This window comes from Oncorhynchus tshawytscha, linkage group LG01 (assembly GCF_018296145.1).
Source record: "Oncorhynchus tshawytscha isolate Ot180627B linkage group LG01, Otsh_v2.0, whole genome shotgun sequence".
Lineage (NCBI taxonomy): Eukaryota > Metazoa > Chordata > Actinopteri > Salmoniformes > Salmonidae > Oncorhynchus > Oncorhynchus tshawytscha.
In genome coordinates, this window is record NC_056429.1 from 70,945,841 (window position 1) to 70,969,352 (window position 23,512).

Genomic DNA, 23,512 nt, shown 5'->3' on the forward strand with positions numbered 1-23,512 from the left:
ATTCCAGTGGGTCAGAAATGTACATACACTAAATTGACTGTGCCTTTAAACAGCTTGGAAAATTCCAGAAAATTATGTCATGGCTTTAGAAGCTGCTGATAGGCTAATTGACATCATTTGAGTCAATTGGAGGTGTACCTGTGGATGTATTTCAAGGCCTACCTTCAAACTCAGTGCCTCTTTGCTTGACATCATGGGAAAAGCAAAAGAAATCAGCCAAGACCTCAGAAAATAAATTGTAGACCTCCACAAGTCTGGTTCATCCTTGGGAGCAATTTCCAAATGCCTGAGGTTACCACGTCCATCTGTACAAACAATAGTACGCAAGTACAAACACCATGGGACCACGCAGCCGTCATACCGCTCAGGAAGGAGACGCGTTCTGTCTCCTGGAGGTGGTACTTTGGTGTGAAAAGTGCATATCAATCCCAGAACAACAGCAATGGACCTTGTGAAGATGCTGGAGGAAACAGGTACAAAAGTATCTATATCCACAGTAAAAATTAGTCCTATATCGACATAACCTGAAAGGCCACTCAGCAAGGAAGAAGCCACTGCTCCAAAACCACCATAAAAAAGACAGACTACGGTTTGCAACTACACGTGGGGACAAAGATCGTACTTTTTGGAGAAATGTCCTCTGGTCTGATGAAACAAAAATAGAACTGTTTGGCCATAATGACCACCGTTATGTTTGGAGGAGAAAGGGGAAGGCTTGCAAGCTGAAGAACACCATCCCAACCGTGAAGCACGGGGATGGCAGCATCATGTTGTGGGGGTGCTTTGCTGCAGGAGGGACTGGTTCACTTCACAAAATAGATGGCATCATGAGGGAGGAAAATGATGTGGATATATTGAAGCAACATCTCAAGACATCAGTCAGGAAATTAAAGTTTGGTCGCAAATGGGTCTTCCAAATGGACAATGACCCCAAGCATACTTCCAAAGTTGTGGAAAAGTGGCTTAAGGACAGCAAAGTCAAGATATTGGAGTGGCCATCACAAGGCCCTGACCTCAATCCTATAGAAAATTTGTGGACCGAACTGAAAAGGCGTGTGCGAGCAAGGAGGCCTACAAACCTGACTCAGTTACACCAGCTCTATCAGGTGGAATGGGCCAACATTCACCCAATTTATTGTGGGAATCTTGTGGAAGGCTACCCAAAACATTTGACCCAAGTTAAACAATTTAAAGGTAATGCTACCAAATACTAATTGAGTGTATGTAAACTTCTGACCTACTGGGAATGTGATGAAAGAAATAACAGCTGAAAGAATTCATTATCTCTACTATTATTCTGACATTTCACATTCTTAAAATAAAGTGATGATCCTAACTGACCTAAGACAGGAAATTTTTATTAGGATTAAATGTCAGGAATTGTGAAAAACTGAGTTTAAATGTATTTGGCTATGGTGTATATTAACTTCCGACTTAAACTGTATAAAGGGTGTGCTGTGTATATTCTACTTGTTCAATACAGAAAGAGTTTATTATCCAACCGTTTACTGTACTTTGGTATTTGGTATTTTATTAGGATCCCCATTAGTTGTTGCAAAAGCAGCAGCTACTCTTCCTGGGGTCCACACAAAACATGAAACATGACATAGTACAGAACATTAATAGACAAGAACAAAAGGCACACGTAGCCCTCATTTGAGCAATATGAGATGGAGCGGAGTAACATGCAATGATGGCGCTGTATAATACTGTACGCTTTCTTGAATTTGTTCTGGATTTGGGGAGTGTGAAAAGACCCCTGGTGGCATGTCTGGTGGGATAAGTGCGTGCATCAGAGCTGTGTTGTAAGTTGACTATGCAAACAGTTTGCGATTTTCAACACATAAATGTTTCTTATAAAAAGAAGTGATGCAGTCTGTCTCTCCTCAACTCTTAGCCAAGAGAGACTGGCAGCATAGTATTTATATAAGACCTCTGATTACAATAAAGAGCAAGACGTGCCGCTCTGTTCTGAGCCAAATGCATCTTAACTAGGTCTTTCCTTGCAGCACTCAACCACACGATGACAATAATTAAGATGAGACAAAACTAGAGACTGCAGAATTTGCTTTGTAGAGTGTGGGGTCAAAAAAGCAGAACATCTCTTCATCACGGCCAGACCTCTCCCTGTCTTTACAACCATTGAATCTACAGTGGCAAGAAAAAGTATGTGAAACATTTGGAATTATCTAAATTTCTGCATACATTGGTCATCAAATTGTATCTGATCTTCATCTAAGTCACAACAATAGACAAGCATAGTGTGCTTACACTAATAACACACAAATTATTGTATTTTTCTTGTCTATATTGAATACATAATTTACATATTCACAGTGTAGGTTGGAAAAAGAATGTGAACCCCTAGGCTAATGACTTCTCCAGAAGCTAATTGGAGTCAGGAGTCAGCTAACCTGGAGTCAAATCAATGAGACAAGATTAGAGATGTTGGTTAGAGCTGCCTTGCCCTATAAAAAACACTCACAACATTTGAGTTTGCTATTCATAAGAAGCATTGCCTGATGTGAACCACACCTCAAACAAAAGAGATCTCATAACACCTAAGATTAAGAATTGTTGACTTGCATAAAGCTGGAAAGGGTTACGAAAGTATCTCTAAAAGCCTTGATGTTCATCAGTCCATGGTAGACAAATTGTCTATAAATGGAGAAAGTTCAGCACTGTTGCTACTCTCCCTAGGAGTGGCCGTCCTGCAAAGATGACTGCAAGAGTACATTGCAGAATGCTCAATCAGGTTAAGAAGAATCCTAGAGTGTCAGCTAAAGACTTACAGAAATCAATGGAACATGTTAACATCTCTGTTGAGTCTACGATACGTAAAACACTAAACAAGAATGGTGTTCATGGGAGGACACCACGGAAGAAGCCACTGCTGTCCAAAAAAAACCATTGCTGCACGTCTGAAGTTTGCAAAAGTGCACCTGGATGTTCCACAGCGCTACTGGCAAAAAATTCTGTGGACAGATGAAACTATAGTTGAGTTGTTTGGAGGGAACATACAACACTGTGTGGAGAAAAACAGGCACAGCACACCATCAAAACCTCATCCCAACTGTAAACTATGTTGGAGGGAGCATCATGGTTTGGGGCTGCTTTGCTGCTTCAGGGCCTGGACAGCTTGCTATCATTGACGGAAAAATGAATTCCCAAGTTTATCAAGATAGCCTAACATTCTCCTGCAAAATATCTGTCTGCCAAATGAAGCTCAATAGAAGTTGGGTGACGCAACAGGACAAGGACCCAAAACACAGAAGTAAATCAACAGAATGGCTTCAACAGAAGAAAAAACGCCTTTTGGAGTAGCCCAGTTCACACCAGACATCCCAAGAATATTGCTGAAATGAAACAGTTTTGTAAAGAGGAATGGTCCAAAATTCCTCCTGACCGTTGTGCAGGTCTGATCCGCAACTTCAGAAAACGTTTGAGGTTATTGCGGCCAAAGGAGGGTCAACCAGTTATTAAATCCAAGGATTCACATACTTTTCCCACCCTGCACTGTGAATGTTTACACGGTGTGTTCAATAAAGACATGAAAACATATAATTGTTTGTGTTATTAGTTTAATCACACTGTTTGTCTACTGTGACCTAGATGAAGATCAGATCGAATTTATGACCAATTTATGCAGAACTCCATGTATTTCCAAAGGGTTCACATACTTTTTCTTGCCACTGTATATGTTTTGACCATAACAGTTTACAATCTAATGTAACTCCAAGAAATGTAGTTGTTCAACAGCCTCACCATTCATTACCAGATTCAGCTGAGGTCTAAAACTTAGGCTAGAGAATGATTTGTACCAAATACAATGCTCTGAATTTTAGAGATGTTCAGGACCAGTTTATTACTGGCCACCCATTCCAAAACAGACTGCAACTCTTTGTTAAGGGTTTCAGTGACTTCATTAGCTGTGGTTGCTGATGCATATATGGTTGACTCATCAGCATACATGGACACATAGTTTGTTTAATACCAGTGGCAGGTCGTTGGTGATAATAGAAAGACTTGAATATCCTATAAAGTTATATTGAAGGCCTTATTCTGACAGTCCAAACTGACCAGTAAAAAGGTATGTTTACATTATGAAATTAGAGAATGCATGTTTCTTTCTGCCTACAAAGAGTTGTGACCTGTAAGATTGTTTGGCTCATGGCAGTTTTGAAGACTTGTTGCAACAGGTAAAATATGGTGCGGGATTATAATTGTGTGTTTGATCCTTCCAAGGATCAATTTTTGGCAAGTTGAAAATATTAGGTTAAAGTTCAACCAGCAGGGAAAATCAATTTATGACGGTTGTGCTCTGTAATACAGAACCATATACTTTTTATGAATGTACTTTTCAGCAGTGATATGAAAACTGTATCTGCACCAATGAAAATGTATAAGGTTGGTTGACTCATGCCATGAGACAACCAACCTGGTGGGCGGCAGTAACTTCACTGTTGCCGGTTTCAATCCCCATGCTGACTGGGAGGAAATCTCCAGGGAATGAGACGGCGCTGTTGGGTTACCAACTTCAACATCCCATATTCTACTTACCGCCGTTGTGCCTTAGAGCAAGGCACTTTACACCTAATTGCTCCGGCAGCACTTAATTATGCTGCTCCCGTCTGTGTTATGTGTCAGGTTGGGTAGTGTGACAGCAACAACAACAACAAAAAATCATAATTTTACAGATGTGATTTACAGGAGCAATTAGGGTTAAGTGCCATGCTCAATGTTTCACCTATGTCAATTTTTCTTATATGTATGAGATTATATTCATAGTTATTATACTCATATTTATATAATCATTATTCTCAGTGTAGTGGAGTAGTGAACTACATTTAGTTCAACTAGTCATTTAGTTGAATTTTGCAGTAGCTTGGTCTTAGTTCAACTAAATTCAAATCTTGGTAGTGCTTTCAATAGTTACAGTGCCTTCAGAAAGCTTTCACACCCCATTTTGTTGTGTTACAGCCTGCATTTAAAATGGATTAAATAGCGATTTCTTTGTCACCGGCCTACACACAATCACCCATAATGTCAAAGTGGAATTATGTTTTTAGAAATTTGTACAAATTAATACAAAATGAAAAGCTGAAATGTATTCAACTCCTTTGGCAAGCCTGAATACGTTCAGGGGTAAACATTTGCTTAACAAGTCACATAATGAGTTGCATAGACTCACTCTGTGTAAAATATTAGTGTTTAACATTATTTTTTAATGACTACCTCATCTCGGAACCACACATATCTGTAAGGTCCCTCAGTCAAGCAGTGAACTTCAAACACAGATGTAACCACAAAGACCAGGGAGGTTTTCCAATGCCTTGCAAAGAAGGGCACCTATTGGAAGATGGGAAAAAAGCATGGTGAAAATTGAGCATGGTGAAGGTTTTAATTACCCTTTGGATGGTGGGGCTACCACCAGGTGTCCTTCCTGACTCAGTTGCCGGAGAGGAGGGAAACCACTCAGGGATTTAAAACAGTTACAGAGTTTAATGGCTGTGACAGGAGAACAGGATGGATCAACAACATTGTAGTTTTTCCACAATACTAACCTAATTGACAGAGTGAAAAGAAGGAAGCCTGTACAGAATAAAAATATTCCAAAATATGCATCCTGTTTGCAACAAGGCAGTAAAGCAAAACTGCAACAATTTTTTGGCCCGAATACAACTTTTTGTCCTGAATACAAAGTGTTCTGTTTGGGGCGTATCCAATACAACACATTACTGAGTCTCACTCCATATTTTCAAGCATAGTGATGGCTGCATCATGTTATGGTTATGCTTGTAATCGTGAAGAACTGGAGAGTTTTTTTTTGATAAAAAATTAACGGAATGGAGCTAAGTACAGGTGAACTCCTAGAGGAAAACCTGGTTCAGTCTGCTTTCCACCAGATACTGGGAGATAAATTCACCTTTCAGCAGGAGTGCCCGAATAACAGTTTTGACTTAAATCTACTTGAAAATCTATGGCAAGACCTGCAAATGGTTGTCTAGGAATGATCAACAACCAATTAGTTTTTTCAGCTGATCGTAAGTTTTTTGTAAGTAATGTTTCCACCATCATTTCCTATAACCAAATAGAGCTTCTGGACATCAGAACAACGATCACTAACCTCAATTTGGATGAAGAGTTCTACTTTAATAAGTCGGCGGCACAAGACAAACAGGCCCTAATCCCAGAGACTCCAAAAAGGAAGAGATGGCGTAAGAGAGGCTGACGTGAAGGCATACTGATGAAACTATGTCGGCGAGTAAACAAACCGCCTCTACCCTCTGTTCTATTAGCGAACGTACAATCACTGGAGAATAAACTGGACGAGCTCCGTCGAGACTATCCTATCAACGGGACCTGAAGAACTGTAACATCCTATGTTTCTCGGAGTCGTGGCTGAACAAGGACATGGATAATATATATCTAACTGTTTTTTCTATGCATCGACAGGATTGAAAGGAGGCCTCGGGTAAACTCAAGGGGGGAGATGTGTGTCTCTTTGTTAACAACAACATCCAAGACAGAGGAGCTGATTGTGGACTACAGGAAACGGAAGGCCAAGCACAACCTCATTCAACAGGGCTGTAGTGGAGCAGGTCGAGAGCTTCGAGTTCCTCGGTGTTCACATCACTAAGGATTTATCATGGTCCACAAACACCAACACAGTCGTGAAGAGGGTATGACATAAAAAAGTTATAGAGCTAACAATTGAGAGCATATTGACTGGCTGCATCACCACTTGGTATGGCAACTGCTTGGCATCTGACCGCAAGGTGCTACAGATGGTAGTGCGTACGGCCCAGTGCATCACTGTGGCTGAGCTCCCTGCCATCCAGGACCTCTATACCAGGCGGTGTCAGTGGAAGGCCCTAAAATTGGTAAAATACTCCAGCCACCCAAGTCATAGACTGTTCTCTCTGCTACCGCACGGAAAGCGGTACCGAAGCAAATTTAATAATGAACATTTGGAATATGTATATGAGATTATATTAATAGTTATTATATTTATATAATAGCCTATTACTTGCTGCAATATTATATTAGTAGGCCTAGCCTATATTTTTTTATTTCACCTTTATTTAACCAGGTTGGCTAGTTGAGAACAAGTTCTCATTTGCAACTGCGACCTGGCCAAGATAAAGCGTAGCAATTCGACACATACAACAACACAGAATTACACATGGAATAAACAAAACATAGTCAATAATACAGTAGAACAAAAGAAAACAAAAAGTCTATATACAGTGAGTGCAAATTAGGTAAGTTAAGGAAATAAATAGGCCATGGTGGCGAAGTAATTACAATATCGCAATTAAACACTGTAAATGGTAGATCGGCAGAAGATGAATGTGCAGGTAGAGATACTGGGGTGCAAAGGAGCTAAATAAATACCAGTATGGGGATGAGGTAGGTAGATAGATGGGCTATGTACAGGTGCAGTGATCTGTAAGCTGCTCTGACAGCTGGTGCTTAAAGCTAGTGAGGGAGATGTGAGTCTCCAGCTTCAGAGATTTTTGCAATTCGTTCCTGTCATGGGCAGCACAGAACTTGAAGGAAAGACGACCAAAGGAGGAATTGGTTTTGGGGGTGACCAGTGAGATATACCTGCTGGAGAGCATGCTACGAGTAGGTGCTGCTATGGTGACCAGTGAGCTGAGATAAGGCGGGGCTTTACCTAGCAGAGACTTGTAGATAACCTGTAGCCAGTGGATTTTGCGACGAGTATGAAGCAAGGGCCAACCAACGAGAGCGTACAGGTCACAATGGTGGGTAGTGTATGGGGCTTTGGTGACAAAACAGATGGCACTGTGATAGACTGCATCCAGTTTGTTGAGTAGAGTGTTGGAGGCTATTTTATAGATGACATCACCAAAGTCGAGGATCGGTAGGATGGTCAGTTTTACGAGGGTATGTTTGGCAGCATGAGTGAAGGATGCTTTGTTGCGATATAGGAAGCCGATTCTAGATTTAATTTTGGATTGGAGATGCTTAATGTGAGTCTGGAAGGAGAGTTTACAGTCTAACCAGACACCCAGGTATTTGTAGTTGTCCACGTATTCTAAGTCAGAGCCGTCCAGAGTAGTGATGCTGGACGGGCAGGCAGGTGCGGGCAGTGATCGATTGAATAGCATGCATTTAGTTTTACTTGCGTTTAAGAGCAGTTGGAGGCCAAGGAAGGAGAGTTGTATGGCATTGAAGCTTGTCTGCAGGTTAGTTAATAACTCAGTGTCCAAGGAGGGGCCAGAATTATACAGAATGGTGTCTTCTACGTAGAGGTGGATCAGAGATTCACCAGCAGCAAGAGCAACATCATTGATGTATACAGAAAAGAGAGTCGGCCCGAGAATTTAAACCTGTGGCACACCCATAGAGACTGTCAGAGGTCTGGAAAACAGTCCCTTCGATTTAACACACTGAACTCTATCAGATAAGTAGTTGGTAAACCAGGTGAGGTAATCATTTGAGAAACCAAGGCTGTCGAGTCTGCCAATAAGAATGTTGTGATTGACAGAGTCGAAAGCCTTGGCCTGGTCGATGAATATGGCTGCACAGTAATGTCTCTCATTGATGGCGGTTATGATGTCGTTTAGAACCTTGAGTGTGGCTGAGGTGCGCCCATGACCAGCTCTGAAACCAGATTGCATAGCGGAGAAGGTATGGTGGGATTCGAAATGGTCAGTAATCTGTTTGTTAACTTGGCTTTCGAAGACCTTAGAAAGACAGGGTAGGATAGATATAGGTCTGTAGCAGTTTGGGTCTAGAGTGTCACCCCCTTTGAAGAGGGGGATGACCGCGGCTGCTTTCCAATCTTTGGGAATCTCAGACGATACGAAAGAGAGGTTGAACAGGCTAGTAATAGGGGTTGCAACAATTTCGGCAGATCATTTTAGAAAGAGAGGGTCCATATTGTCTAGCCCAGCTGATTTGTAGGGGTCCAGATTTTGTAGCAGGTGCTCTTATTCTCCATGGGCTTTACAGTGTCCCACAACTTTTTCGAGTTAGTACTACAGGATGCAAATTTCTGTTTGCATCCTCACGGGGGCTATTCGATGCTAATGCAGAACGCCACAGGATGTTTTTGTGCTGGTCAAGGGCAGACAGGTCTGGAGTGAACCAAGGACTATATCTATTCCTAGTTCTGAATTCTTTGAGAGGGGCATGCTTATTTAAGATGGTGAGGAAGGCACTTTTAAAGAATAGCCAGGCATCATCTTCTGACGGGATGAGGTGAGGTGTATTTGGAGGGCGAGTTAGTTAGGATGACATCTATGAGGGTGCCCGTGTTTACTGATTTGGGGTTGTACCTGGTAGGTTCATTGATAATTTGTGTGAGATTGAGGTCATCAAGCTTAGTTTGTAGGATGGCCGGGGTGTTAAGCATATCCCAGTTTAGGTCACCTAGTAGCATGAGCTCAGAAGATAGATGGGGGGCAATCAATTCACATATGGTATCGAGGGCACAGCTGGGGGCAGAGGGAGGTCTATAGCAAGCGGCATCAGTGAGACTTGTTTCTGGAAAGGTGAATTTTTAGAAGTAGAAGCTCAAATTGCTTGGATACAGACTTAGATAGTAATACAGAACTCTGCAGGCTATCTTTGCAGTAGATTGCAACACCGCCCCCTTTGGCAGTTCTATCTTGGCGGAAAACGTTATAGTTAGGAATGGAAATGTCAAGGATTTTGCTGGTTTTCTTAAGCCAGGATTCAGACACCGCTAAGACATCTGGGTTGGCAGAGTGTGCTAAAGCAGTGAGTAAAACAAAATTAGGGAGTAGGCTTCTAATGTTAACATGCATGAAGCCAAGGCTTTTACATTTACAGAAGTCAACAAATGAGAGCACCTGTGGGGTGGGAGTGGAGCTAGGCACTGCCGGACCTGGATTAACCTCCACATCACCAGAGGAACAGAGGAGAAGTAGGATAAGGGTACGGCTAAAGACTATACGAACTGGCCATCTAGCATGTTCAGAACAGAGAGTAAAAGGAGCAGGTTTCTGGGCACGATAGCATAGATTCAATCTGGTTAGCATAATCGGCCTTCAGCGGGCGTCGCGCCTGAGGGGCCGGTTGGAGTCCTCGGGCAGATTGTGTCGGTATTCCAGTCGTAGGGGATCTGTGGGATTCCATGCCCCGTACCGGCTGTAGAAGGGGTCCGGATATTGTAGCCCAGGAGTATACTTCGGTGGTAACCCAGGAGTATACTTTGGTGGTAACACAGGAGCCCTGGCCGGGCTAGCTTCAAGCTAATTGGTGCTTGCTCTGGGATGGAAACGCTAGCCAGGAGTAGTCATTCGGGATTGCGGTTAGCTAGTTGTGAAGATCCAGATGAAAATGTTCAGTTTGCGGTAGGAATCCGGGGATAAAAATAACAGGTCCGTTATGCTCTGGTTAGAGTCACGTTGTTCGAACTGACGAGAGTTTTCCGAGCTGAAGGTTAGCTGATGACCGCTGGCAATGGTTTGCTGACTGATAGCTGGTAGTTAGTTGGCTAACTTCAGTTGAGGGATTCCAGATCCGAAGTAAATATAAATACTTTAGGAAAAAAAAGCAGATCCACGACACATTGGGTGAGGCGGGTTGCAGGAGAGTATTTAGAAGTTGAAATGTATCAAAATATTTTAAGGGATATGCGACGAAAAAGATGTAAAACAACATATACAAGGGACACGACAGGACAAAGACGTCTGACTGCTACGCCATCTTGGATCTTGTATGTAGCTATACTCATATGTCCAAGTGATGTGTTGGAAGCAAACAGGATAAATCATAATGTTGGATTGTATCAGTCAACTTCCATCACCCCACATCCTCTCCATGAGCAACAGAATGCAATGTCCCTTATTGTCATGAGTATGACCCAATTATGGGCCTAAAGGTTACTGCTGGTCACTGACTCTGGAAAGATGACTACGCCTATTAAACAGCAGCTATCCAACCATGTTGACACAAGTTGTGTAATTTTATACATAAGGAGTGTGAAATAATGTGTGACTGTAAAAACATTTTTTTTTACTTTTTCTGGATGACTTTCAGTATTTCAGTCAGGGGTTGTAAAACGTTAAACATCAGATAATCAGGCAACCAATGAAACTGTCAGGGTAGAGGTGGCGTCAAATGCTCCTCGACCAATTGGAGTCTTTAAAACGACGTCTGAACAAGAACTCAGCAGCAGGCTTAGCTAGGTAAGCGGAATCATTATCATCACGAGTAGAGCTGCATAACGTTCGCCCGAAGAAGCTATCTCAGCTTTGTGCGCCTTTTTTATACATTGTAACGATTCTCTTCATTCTACGCTTTAAATGATGTATTCGATGCCAGTTGATAGCAATTTGTGTGCATCTTTGATAGTAGCCTATGCTATCCTAGCGTTGCACCCGGAAATCGAGCACGCACTTTAACTTGATGTTAAAGTTGCTCGATTCCTTGGTGGGATGAACGAGGATGCCCGTGTTTGTCATGTTAATTGAATGGCTATCTGTCCTCTTTCTAGCACAGATCTCATCTCAACACGGCGTGTTAACTACAGACTCCCACAGCAGAAATGACAGCGACGGAGACGAGAAACCCCAACAAGCAACAAAACAGAGATGCTGTGGTGGCAGAAACGTCTACGAGAGATGATGTTTTTGATGATAGCTATAAAGCAAAAGAGGGCCCTAAACCGCGGATGAGATTGGTGTGGCGAAACGTCATATTAATGGTTTTATTACATGCTGGAGCGCTTTACGGACTGATGCTCGTGCCCTCCACCTCGGCCTTAACTCTGGCCTGGAGTAAGTATCCCCATTTACCTAATGTGCCATTTTATTTGCCTTTTATTTGGGATTTTTATCGGGGTTTTACGCCATTGTTAAAGTTGTTTGACTACGCAAGATATTTTATCTGGTCGACATTAGAAAACAGAATGGTGAATCTGGGTGATGCGCTTGGTGGCGTTACACCGACATGTTGCTTGCCCTCTGAGAATAGTGTTGACTTTTGATAAATCTATTTTGAGGAACACCCACGTAATATTTTTTCCATGGAAATAATAAACACATTCATACTATAGGACCTAATGAGTTCTCGTCATATGTAATGGAATATGTAGCCTAACAGTTAACACCAGGGTTTCACAACCTTGGTCCTGCCCCCCCCCGTGCACGTTTTGTTTTGTTTTTTGCTCTAACTCGACGCATCTGATTCAAATAATCTAAGCTTGGTGAGTTGGTTATTTGAATCAGCTGCGTAGTGCTAGGGCAAAAACCAAAACGTGCACGGGGGCAGGACCAAGTTTGGGAAACCTGAGCTACACCATTATCACCTGATCATCACACCATGCATGCACCTATCAACTGAAGCGCTTATAGGCAGACTACTGTGGTGCAGAGAGCGAACTAGACGTTTTGGAATGCTTGGTCTGCAGTAGCCCAAAGGCCGGCAGATGGCGATATTGGGACGTTTTGGTCTTACTGTCCAAGCTCATTGTATGCAGCTGGCAACAAAAGTGCAACTGCCGCCCACAGTTCGGGGTGTTCCTGTATGTTGGCTTTCCTGCATCTTTTGGATGGTAAAATGAGACTCGATATCACCATCTGCCGGCCTTTGGGCTAGACTTGAGGCACCTCGGTTCAATGTTTCTTAATCAGAAAATGGCTACACCAATCTGTTTGCTTGTTTAGACCTAGACAATATGTGCAGTTTTTTTTTTGCAGAAGAATAGCTGGAATAGGTAGTTGGACAGATGACGCATGACTTGGATTATACAGAACGGCCCAAACTTTGTTTCCCTGTTGCATACCACCCCCCCTGTCTGTGTGTGCAATGCTGAACTGCATATTATTTCACTGGGTGAGACAAAGAACAATTGCCATTCCAATAGACATTCCATTGTGAGAGGCTGCATGACACCAAAACAGAATATCTTTGCTGCCTGGGCTGTTCGTCGGCCCAGAGTTCTCACATCCTAAGCAGCCTTGTCTGGCTACACATAGAAACACATTCAGTAATTTTACAACAACCCTGAGAGTAGAGTAGACATGCATATCTACTCCCACTGCCAGCTCCCAACAGAAATAACTCACGAGAGCAACAAGTCAGGGATGGGATATGATGTCCCCTGTATCTACTGGGAGTCAAATCTGCTTGACATGATTCTGTGCATGTGAGTGTATGCCAAACATGGGTGTCTATTTATCTTTCTCAACCTATCCCTCTTGCTCTCCCTCCCGTAGCTGTTGTGTGCTTCTTGCTCAGTGCCCTGGGTATAACTGCGGGGGCCCACCGCCTCTGGAGTCACAAGTCCTACAAGGCATCCACCCCTCTGCGAGTCTTCCTGGCCCTTGCCAACTCCATGGCCTTCCAGGTAAACAAATAAAATCTCTGAATTGAATCATCTTTATTGACCTCAAGAGAGGAAATTGTATTTGTAACCAGCATAGGATGCATACCGTGGGTATCATACAGTGCATTTGGAAAGTATTCAGATCCCTTGACTTTCTCTTTTTTTTTTTTTTTTTTTTTTTGTTACAGCCTTATTTCTCAAACTACACACAACCCATAATGACAAGGCAAAAACAGGTTTAGACATTTTTGCAAGTGTATTAAAAACACGTTTTCAGACCCTTTACTCAGTACTTTAAGTACCTTTTTGGCAGTGACTACAGCCTCTAGTCTTCTTGGGTATGACACTACAAGCTTGGCACACCTGTATTTGTGGAGCTTCTCCCATTCTTCTCTGCAGATTTTCAGGTTGGATGGGGATGTCTTAAGATCATCAATGGAAACAGGATACACCTGAGCTCAATTGAGTCTCATAGCAAAGTGTTTGTGTACTTAAGGTTTTTGTTCTTTTATAAATTTGCCAAAAATTCTAAACCTGTTTTTGTTTTGTCATTATGGGGTATTGTGTGTAGATTGGGGTGTGTGTGTGTAATTAAGACATTTTAGAATGAGGCTGCAATGTAACAAGGGGGAAAAGTACAGGGGTCTGAATACATTCCAAATGCACTGTATCAAGCATCTGAGTAAGAATGCCAATCTAGGATCAGGTTCTCCCTGTCCATGTAGACACTTTATTGTGATCTAAAAGGTGAAACTGATCCTAAATCAGCACGTCTACTCTGAAACACTTGATACATACGGCCCCAGATTCCCTCACCATGGGTCCCGTGTACTACTGTATAGAGTACTATAGAGCTGGGACAATAAACACATTTGTCACCAACCATACCGCTCACTTATCACAGGCATTTTTCTGTTATCATTGATTACGGTACGTCGCCTATACTAGAGCAATGTGAAGTTTTGAAATGAACTAATTTTGCTAATATGGGTGATGAGACAATTGATGGCTACAACCTTCAAAGTTGTGTGTGTATATATATATATATTTTTCTCCCCATTTCACCCAGCTGTACTACTGTACATGCTGCTGTTAGTGTTGGATATAGTGCCTCCTAAACAACCACATTTCTATTGTTTCCTCCAGAATGACATTTACGAGTGGGCGAGGGACCACCGGGTTCACCACAAGTACTCAGAGACGGACGCGGACCCCCACAACGCACTGCGGGGCTTCTTCTTCGCTCACATTGGCTGGCTGCTCGTCCGCAAGCACCCTGACGTGATCGAGAAGGGAAAGAAGCTGGAGCTGACGGACCTGAAGGCAGATAAAGTCGTCATGTTCCAGAGAAAGTAAGAAGAGAAGGGTCTCTGCCCTGTCTAGTCCTTCATATCTGATGTCTTCTCCTATATGCCATTTTAGCAGACGCTTTTATTGAAAGTGGCTTATAGAGCATGTATACATTTTTGGATGGGTGGCCCCAGCGTAAGCCGAAACCATGATCTTGATGTTGCAAGCCCCATGCTCTACCAATTGAGCCACACAATACGATGTTATCTGTTGGTATATGGTAAAGAGTTTCTTACCTACATATAGTAGCAGTCATTAGTGGGGGGACTTATCTTTCCTTTAATGGTATTTTTAAAGGATGGCCCTGGCAGTGCCCGCACTCTGAATCATGCAGTGTTGTACAGGTAACTGCCATAATAAAGGAAACGCCAACATGAAGTGTCTTAACAGGGCGTTGGGCCACCACGAGGTGCCAGCACAGTTTAAATGCGCCTTGGCATAGATTCTACAGGTGTCTGGAATCCTATTGGAGGGATGCAAAAATTTGTTTTCCACAAGAAATTCAATAATTTGGTGTGGTGGATAATGCTGTCTCAGGCACCTCTCCAAAATCTCCCATAAGTATTAAATTGGGTTGGTCTGGTGACTGATACAACCACACCCTTAACCCTTATGCCCCTTTGAGACTCCTCTTTCAAAGTCACTGAGATCTCTTCTAGCCATGGTAGCCAAAAATAATGCGCAACTGGGCATTTTTATACAGTTCACTGAATCAATGGAAAATGGTCTCATGCGCTGAATACAACGGGTGTGGACTTTACTGTGAAGTGCTTTGCTTACGAGACTGTCCCAATGAGGCAGCGTTAAAAAATAATTGTAAAACAAGGAATAAAATGCTCAAGAATGGCGCTATATACAGGTCGTGCCAGATCAATGTGCAGAGGTAGGAGGTAGATATGTGCTTTACATAGCAAGCCACGGCCACGTGACTCACTGTCTGAAGGAGCGAACCATTTTCGTGAATGGGATGGGGTTCCAACTCAACTGGCCAGTGAGTCTATATTCTTGTGTGGATAGTCCATGCAAGATGGTGTCGATGCAAATAGCAATGATGTGTCATTGTGTTTTGCGTTTCACATCTACCATCAGTTATGCCACGGGATAAAAGACAGCGCCATCTTAGCCGACTATTTGCATTCTGGAGAAGTTGAACAAACCTCCATTGGCAGTAGCACGCACAGAATGTACCACAAAGGGGCAATTTTAAATCATTGTACACTTGAAAGAGCTCTGTATAAAATCCAATCCACCATATAAACCAACGGTTATAGAACTGATGGCACATCACGGTTTGGACTGCATGTGCCTGGTGATCAGATGACATTGAGTTTTGCATTTCCTCTATACCATCAGCTATGCCACTGGACATAAGACATTGATCTTATCACTGCAATAATCAAGCAACCAAATCTGGTGTGTTCCACATCATTGTACATATGTTCCACAAGACTAGCACAAGTGACTTGACAATATTGAGATTTAATTTTAATTGATTTTCTATGCGTGACTATCTAAAGTAAACCAAACTCTGAGTGCTCCACACATGTATAGAACAAGTCCCGCACACTGAAGCTCCCAATTCACCGCTTTATTGACAACGTTTCCGTCCGAAACGGCTCTTCGTCAGATCAGACACACTGAGTTCACATCCCAAATCTCCTCACATGACCATTGTGGATATGATGCATGGTGGGTGTAAAAACACATTTGCATATCACTAATAATTAAATAACAATGAGATGGGTGCATGGAATGGTTCCAGAATATATATATATATATATATATATATTACACACACATATATACATACACACACACAAAATATGATATATACATACACACACACACAAAATATGACCAAGTGGGTAACCTGGAAGGCAAGACAAAGTAAAGTAACATTCGGGTAAGAAATGGTCTGATATCAAACTCTTGAGACATTGAATCCAATACAATTCTCTTCTCAATAATAGATGATCAGTATCTCCGCCCCTCCTAGGAGTCTTAACATGTTCGATGCCAATGTATTTTAGAGCTCATGTTGTGACAAGCATCCATGAAATGCGCAGCCACAGGGTTTCTCTAGTCAAGGGTCCTGATATTACTCCTGTGTTCTGCTTTCCTTGTTTTCAGAGCTCGTTTTATTTTTCCACAATAGCATGGACCACAAATGCATTTGATCAGGTATATCACATTTTGTGGAACATGTAATGATGCCCTTAATCTTAATGGCCTTGCCCGTAATAGGGTGATTGGACATTGTGCATTTGTTCGTGAAGTTACACTGGGTGCATCCGCCACATCTATAAGTTACCTTCCGGCACGTTGTCTAGAAAGGTATTGCTTGGCACTGGTGGAAGATCAGACCTCGCCAACATTTGGCTGATGTTGGGGGTGCGTCTGAAGACGACACGCGGGGGTTCTTTTAAATGTCTTTTCCAGTTGTGGATCAGTGCTCAAGATGTACCAGATTTTTATATATATAATGTGGTCAATGTTTACCAAGTGGGGGGTACTGAAGGAAGCGTTGGTCATGATGGCGGAGAGGTTTGGGCGTGAGGCTGTCATCTTGGGTCATAAAAAAACATTAAAAAAAACATTCCCTTTCGTCATGCAGCCATTCCTCTGGGTAACTTCGCTGTCTGAAACGCTTCTCCAGATGGTCGGTTTGTTTGACAGTCACTAGTATGCTCTCCATATTTGAGATTTCTGGGTCAGTTATTGACGTGTGCAGTTGTGTCTTCTCACGTATTCCACCCAGTTGCTCAGCTAATAAGAGCCATCAGATCGAATGAGCATTTGTTTGTAATTTTGCACCACAGAAATTCCCATAGAATCCAGAAGGCACCCACAATCAGCAGAGACCAAGGCCTTGTGGGATCAAATTCTTGTGCAAATAGTTGCTGTCATTCAAAGTGACAGCGTGGAGATGCAGATGTGTCTGTCATAGGTGTTTCAGTCTCTTGTAGTGATTCCGTTGTTTCAACATGATTGTCAAACAGTCTTGTCATAATACGGGCATAGTCTTCAGTTGTGTATTCAAATGTCTTATGGCGGTTAACATCCTCTTCAATTGGATTTGCCATCTCTGGTCGACACCCAAATGGCGGTGCGTATTGGGAGTCTTGCAGATTGGAGTGCCGTATGAAAAGAAAGTACTGTCTATAGAAAAGTTTGGTCATACTCACATCCTTAAACTGGTGCTGGGCTAATAAATAACAAAAGGCCCGCACACAGTTGACACTCCCAATTCACTGCTTTATTGACAACGTTTCCATCTCAAACGGATCTTTGTCAGATCAATGTTCACATCCCAAAATAGCAGGTTTGAATCCCTGTTCCCCTTGTCAGCTCAATCTGTGGCTTCAGCAAGGCCCCAATTGCTCCAGGGTTGCTGTTGGTAATGGCACACCCTGTCATTTTAATTTACATAAATTCACTGAAAGCCCACACTGTAATATTAAGTATTGCACTTTTCATGTTGCTTACTTTTAGCCAGCTAATAGCATTACCAACCAAGCAGCAGCATGGACTAAATGTTCAAATCCGGGTTGCTTCAGGATTATTTTGCTGTGACAATACTAGAGCAAATTTAAGATCTTGCATCTATAGGTTGTGGTGTCCATGATGACGCTGGCTGACTGATCTATTGATAAGAGCTGCCAGGGCCCCGATTGGGCCATACCCACACAAAGTACAGTGACTGGCTTGCCATTTATCAGCAGGCAGTGGGTACTCGTGGACGTAGTCCCAAACTAGTAGCACCACAGAAATTGGTCATTTTTTAAAAACATTTTGGTGGAAGACTAAATCAACTGAATAGAGTTCTTCAAAACATGTACTGAACTAGGTGTGACCTTCCATGGTTTAGTAACTCTTATGAATATAGGTGCTTGGGGTGGTCACTTCCCCAGCTTTAGTAACTTAAATTTCATTTAGATTCAACATAACAATGCTTCCAGTTCTACTTACAAAGCTACTTTTGTTTGACTCATATAAATTCCAATACAAATCTTACCCACCCACCCCAAAAATGAATGGTGGAGCTCTATAGATTTTCTTTGTCGTTGACACACACACACCAAACCAATGTCTCCTCAACTCTTTCCCCTCTAGGTACTACAAGCTCTCTGTGGTTCTGCTGTGTTTCCTGGTGCCCATGTGGGTGCCCTGGTACCTGTGGGGTGAGTCCCTGTGGGTGTGCTACTTCATCCCGGTCCTCATGCGGTACACCCTGGTGCTGAACGCTACCTGGCTGGTCAACTCTGCAGCTCACATGTGGGGCAACCGACCCTATGACCATAACATCAACCCCAGTGAGAACCGTTTTGTGGCCTTCAGTGCCATTGGTAAGGATCAGACTTTAAAAATATATATTTAGGGGGGATTTGTCTGGAGCACTACTATTGGCCAGAGCCTTGCACTCTATAGGAAAAGGCTGTTAGCCATTTTGGACAAAGCCAATATGCCATTTCGTGACCCACCACTACACTTGTACTGTAGCCTTCCCAAAGCAGCTGATGCAGCCTGGCATGGTGTAGTGAGGCGGAACTCGCTAATCCAGTGGCCTGTGTTTACTTTGTACAAGAGATCCTGCTGTTTGTGTGAAATCAGAGCTTCAGTCCGACTGATTGCATGTTCTACTATAAACTCTCGTCTGTATAGCTGCCTGTTTGTCAGCTGTGAAAATCATGTTTTAGTTGAATAGCTTAAAACGAGTGGGACTTGTAATTTTTACATTTAAGTCATTTAGCAGACTCTTTTATCAAGAGTGTCTTATGATAGTGAGGGCATACAGTTGTGCTTCTTTCATATTTTTTACCATGGTGTGATGTCTCAGCCTACTGTGTGTATCTCGCAACATGTAAAGTGTTGGTTTCATGAGTTGAAATGTTTGATGCGCACAGTTTATTTCTCTCAATTTTGTGCACAAATTAGTTTACACCCCTGTTAGTGAGCGCTTCTCCTTTACAAGATAATCCATCCACCTGACAGGTGTGGCATGTCAAGAAGCTGATTAAACAGCTTGATTATTACACAGGTGCACCTAGTGCTGGAGACAATAAAAGGCCATTCTAAAATGTGAAGTTTTATCACACAACCTGTCTCAAGTTGTCAAGGGCATGCAATAGGCATTCTGACTGTAGGAAGGTCCACCAGAGCTGTTGCCAGAGAATTTAATTTATTTTCTCTACCATAAGCCACCAACATTTGAGTACTTGGCAGTATGTATGCCCAACAGGCCTCACAACTGCAGACCACGTGTATGGTGTCATGTGGGTGAGCAGTTTGCTGATGTCAACGTTGTGAACAGAGTGCCCCATGGTGGGGGTATGGGCAGGCATAAGCTACGAATAAACTAACACAATTGTATTTTATCGATGGCAATTTGAATCCAGCGATACCATGAGATCCAATTTATTTAAAAAAAATAATTAAAACAATTTAAGCTGTGACCAACAGTTGCCTATCTGTATTCCCAGTCATGTGTAATCCATAGATTAGGGTCTAAATGAATTATTTTGTTCAATTGACTGATTTCCTTATGAACTGTAACTCAGTAAAAAAATCTATGAAATGTTGTGTTTTTATATTTTCAATCTATAAATAAGTCTCTGACATGCAACACTTGATTTAAGGCTGCTGTAGTTTGAGTGCTCTGGTTCAAGTTGGAGACCATAATTAACTTTGAATCATGTATTTGAATGCTTGACTGGAACAAAATGTTGCACGCAGCAGCCCTCCAGGACTCAAGTTAGCCATCCATATTGTGGCACTTTTCAGACTCCATGCTTTAGTTTACATATCAATTATGGTGATCAGATTGTTTTGAATCCTATTAAAAAAAGTAACTTGCATAGATGCACACCTATAGTATTACCAGGTGCATGGAGTAAAGGGGGGTTCCAGCTTTTTTTCTCTCTCACAAATCTAGTCTTTGCTGTCACCTGTGAATGGCTATTGGTTTATGGTTTTAACCTGACTTTCCTGTCCCCTTGTATCCTTCCTGCTAGGCGAGGGCTTCCACAACTACCACCACACCTTCCCCTTTGACTATGCCACCAGTGAGTTTGGCATTAAGATGAACATCACCACTGCCTTCATAGACCTCATGTGCTTTCTGGGCCTGGCCAAGGACTGCAAGAGGGTGTCCCACGAACTCGTTTCGGCCCGTGCCCAGCGAACAGGTGACGGCAGCCACAAGACTGGCTGAGTAATGTTGTCTCAAACCGTTACGGACTTGATGCGACCGATACCAGATACGATAAAACAGGCCAAACCAATGAAAGAAAGAATGTAGCTGTAGTAAATTGCAGTATTGATGATGGAGTTAGTAGTGCTGCAGTTAGTAGTGATCAAACCATGGTCCATTGATGTCTGCTTCTGTGTTATGAGTTAAAAACCTATACTTGAGTTCCTCAGACTAATATTGGCTTTAAAATCAGTCCTAGACCTTTCAGTAAAGTGTTTTTTTTTTAATAATTATTTTTATGAATGACACGTGAGGTGACTAAGCAAAGTGATCTATTGGCCTGGCTAAGCTAGGTATGTTAGCACAGAGATTTAAAGAGTAAGTCACTATTGGTAGAAAAAACTGAAGTGTGTGTGTGGCGGAGATAGACGCTGTAATGCGTGACACTATTACACCAACCAAACTACCTGCCTGTGCCATCTGCACCAACAATGAAGATGGTAGGACATTAACCTCTAATTTATTCATGAGCTATTATTAATTAACCCTCTGGCACTTTTGAAATTGTGAAAAAAGTTTGAGGTTTCTTCACATTTTAGGCTAAGTAGGTGAAATTTGTTTTGATAATGTGTCGATTTCAATTTGGGCTGAATGATTCTGACATATGGATCCAAATCTTTCTATCAGTCACGCTTAGTGAATGAATGTCAACAAAGCGTGGAGTAAAAATTCTTTTAAAATCCTTGAAGTCCACCTTTTTGTCAAGTTTACATTTACGTTTAAGATGAAATTTAAGTTTTATAATTTAACATGATTTTCTTTTTATTAAGCCACCCTACTTCAGTCTTATTTTACTATAAGCTGCTGTGTTGAAACAGCCCTACTTACTTCTAAGTCAACATACTGTTGAGCTGTCATTGTATACCAGACCATATTCCATATAGGCTGGTGTAGAAGTGCAGTTGTGCGGCAGCATTGCATATTATTGCACCAGTTGACTCCTCCTGTCCAAGTTGATCTTCACAGGAGATTATTTCCTCTTGTAGAAGAGGATGAAGGTATCAGATCTCAAATTGCACATATTTTCCCTGTATAGTGCATTACTGTTGACCAGGGCCCATTGTGGGCTCTGGCCAAAGGTAGTGCACTGTATATGGAATCAGGTTCCATTTGGGATGTACATAAGGTCTCTTCATTTGTGTATCACGATTTATACCTCTGGATATTTTGTGGGGGCGATGGTGCCTGTGACTACAGTCGGATGGTCAAACAGAAGCCTGGTTGGGTTTTTTCCATCCTGCTTCAGACACTTCTGCACTGAAACGTAGTTAAAACGCAAACTCTGATCAGTCTTTATTATACAAAATAATACTTGTTTGTATTTATTTTTTACTCTTACTGCAGCTGAAGTTAAAAGCGTTAGGGACTTCTGTCTCCCTCCAATAAGACAAGGTGAAAGAGGCTGAGAGCATTTGCGTACGTGTCGTCTCTCGGGATCTTGAATTAAATTTAGTCTACTCTCGCCCACTTAGTAGACGTAGACATGTCTAGAAAAAGATGGATGCAACGGGAGGTAAAGGACAAGCCAATGGTTTAGTTAACTTACAATTGATGTACAACCAAATTAACACTGGGGGGCTATAGGAATTCTACTTCTGAGTACTGAGGGGGAAAAATGGCATTTTGAATATTTGCTTTGGAGCTGTGGTTGAGTTATTTAATGACTTAATAGCTATATGGGAGAGAAAAATAAGTTATTCCCATTACTAACTCAAAAGTAAAAGGAAAGACCATGTGCTTTGCATCCTTGGGATATTCTGTATAGTATCAGATTCTGAGGGATTAAGGACACATTTTTGCATAATGGTTAAACAAATGTGTTTGGCTCTGAAGAAAATAAGATTCCAGATTAGTTACGAACTCATGATATTGTCATTTGTCACACTTTGGTCTACCTTTCTCAGTGCAATTATTGTGTGCAGTGTTAACTTCTTGAAGTCTGAATGCCTTAAAAAAAACTGCAGCATTTTTTTCTAAGAATGTTCTACCCACTGTATGTACCGTAAATAAACCAAATTTTCTACATGTTGAAAAGCATGTCCTGCTGTCTGTTTGTTGTAATTCTGTAATCTCTCCATTTCTAATTGAATAAAAGGCAAGTCATTGTCTTATTTTAATTGTCCTTTCACTTTTGCATCAATGTCTACAATTTTCTGCAAAGTGACTGGGGTGTAGTCATTAGTGCACACCATAGAAAATGTTTTGCAACAGGAAACAACTTATTTAAAAAATTTGGACAAGTTCAAGTTAGTTCCCTGTTTGATTCCAAGTGAATACACCCTTGGTGATATTGAGGTGGTCAGCTGTGTATGCAGCGTTTATTCTCTCCATTAATATTAACTCATTTTAGGGAAAAGCATTGCAGCTATCATAGAAAGCCATTCTCTGACAGGCCTTGTCACCAGGCTATTCTCTGGCCTATGCTCACATCTTCACTTCCCTGTACAATTACTGAATCATCATATGGGTGTTGTGCCATGGTATTTTAGAATTTAAACTTTACACTCATACCCAACACCAAGCAGACAAAGTCCTAACACTCAACAGCTCTCTTGAATGTGGCATTTCCTGATTTACATTGC

At 41.9% G+C, this 23,512-nt stretch overlaps 1 protein-coding gene across 6 annotated transcripts; it reads left to right on the forward strand.

Moving 5' to 3' along the window:
• The first annotated feature begins 11,093 nt into the window (after positions 1 to 11,093).
• On the forward strand, positions 11,094 to 22,967 carry LOC112256015 (acyl-CoA desaturase-like). Of its 6 annotated transcripts, none has more exons than XM_042325012.1 (6): positions 11,094 to 11,189; positions 11,498 to 11,780; positions 13,221 to 13,351; positions 14,477 to 14,682; positions 18,794 to 19,026; positions 20,692 to 22,967. In XM_042325012.1, exons 2-6 carry the CDS (start codon positions 11,549 to 11,551, stop codon positions 20,889 to 20,891), a joined length of 1,002 nt encoding a protein of 333 aa, XP_042180946.1. In that variant the 5' UTR covers positions 11,094 to 11,189; positions 11,498 to 11,548; the 3' UTR covers positions 20,892 to 22,967. The 6 variants fall into 6 exon arrangements, with proteins under 6 accessions (XP_042180946.1, XP_042180958.1, XP_042180953.1 ...); XM_042325024.1 differs by having other exon boundaries at positions 11,115 to 11,189; positions 11,503 to 11,780; XM_042325019.1 differs by having other exon boundaries at positions 11,176 to 11,257; positions 11,503 to 11,780.
• Positions 22,968 to 23,512: the final 545 nt, after the last annotated feature.

Coding starts and splice junctions, on each gene's coding strand:
- LOC112256015 (XM_042325012.1), top strand. CDS start 11,549: ATGACAGCGACGGAGACGAGAAACCCCAACAAGCAACAAAACAGAGAT. Junction 14,683..18,793: donor GTCGTCATGTTCCAGAGAAA/GTAAGAAGAGAA, acceptor TTTCCCCTCTAG/GTACTACAAGCTCTCTGTGG. Junction 19,027..20,691: donor TGTGGCCTTCAGTGCCATTG/GTAAGGATCAGA, acceptor CCTTCCTGCTAG/GCGAGGGCTTCCACAACTAC.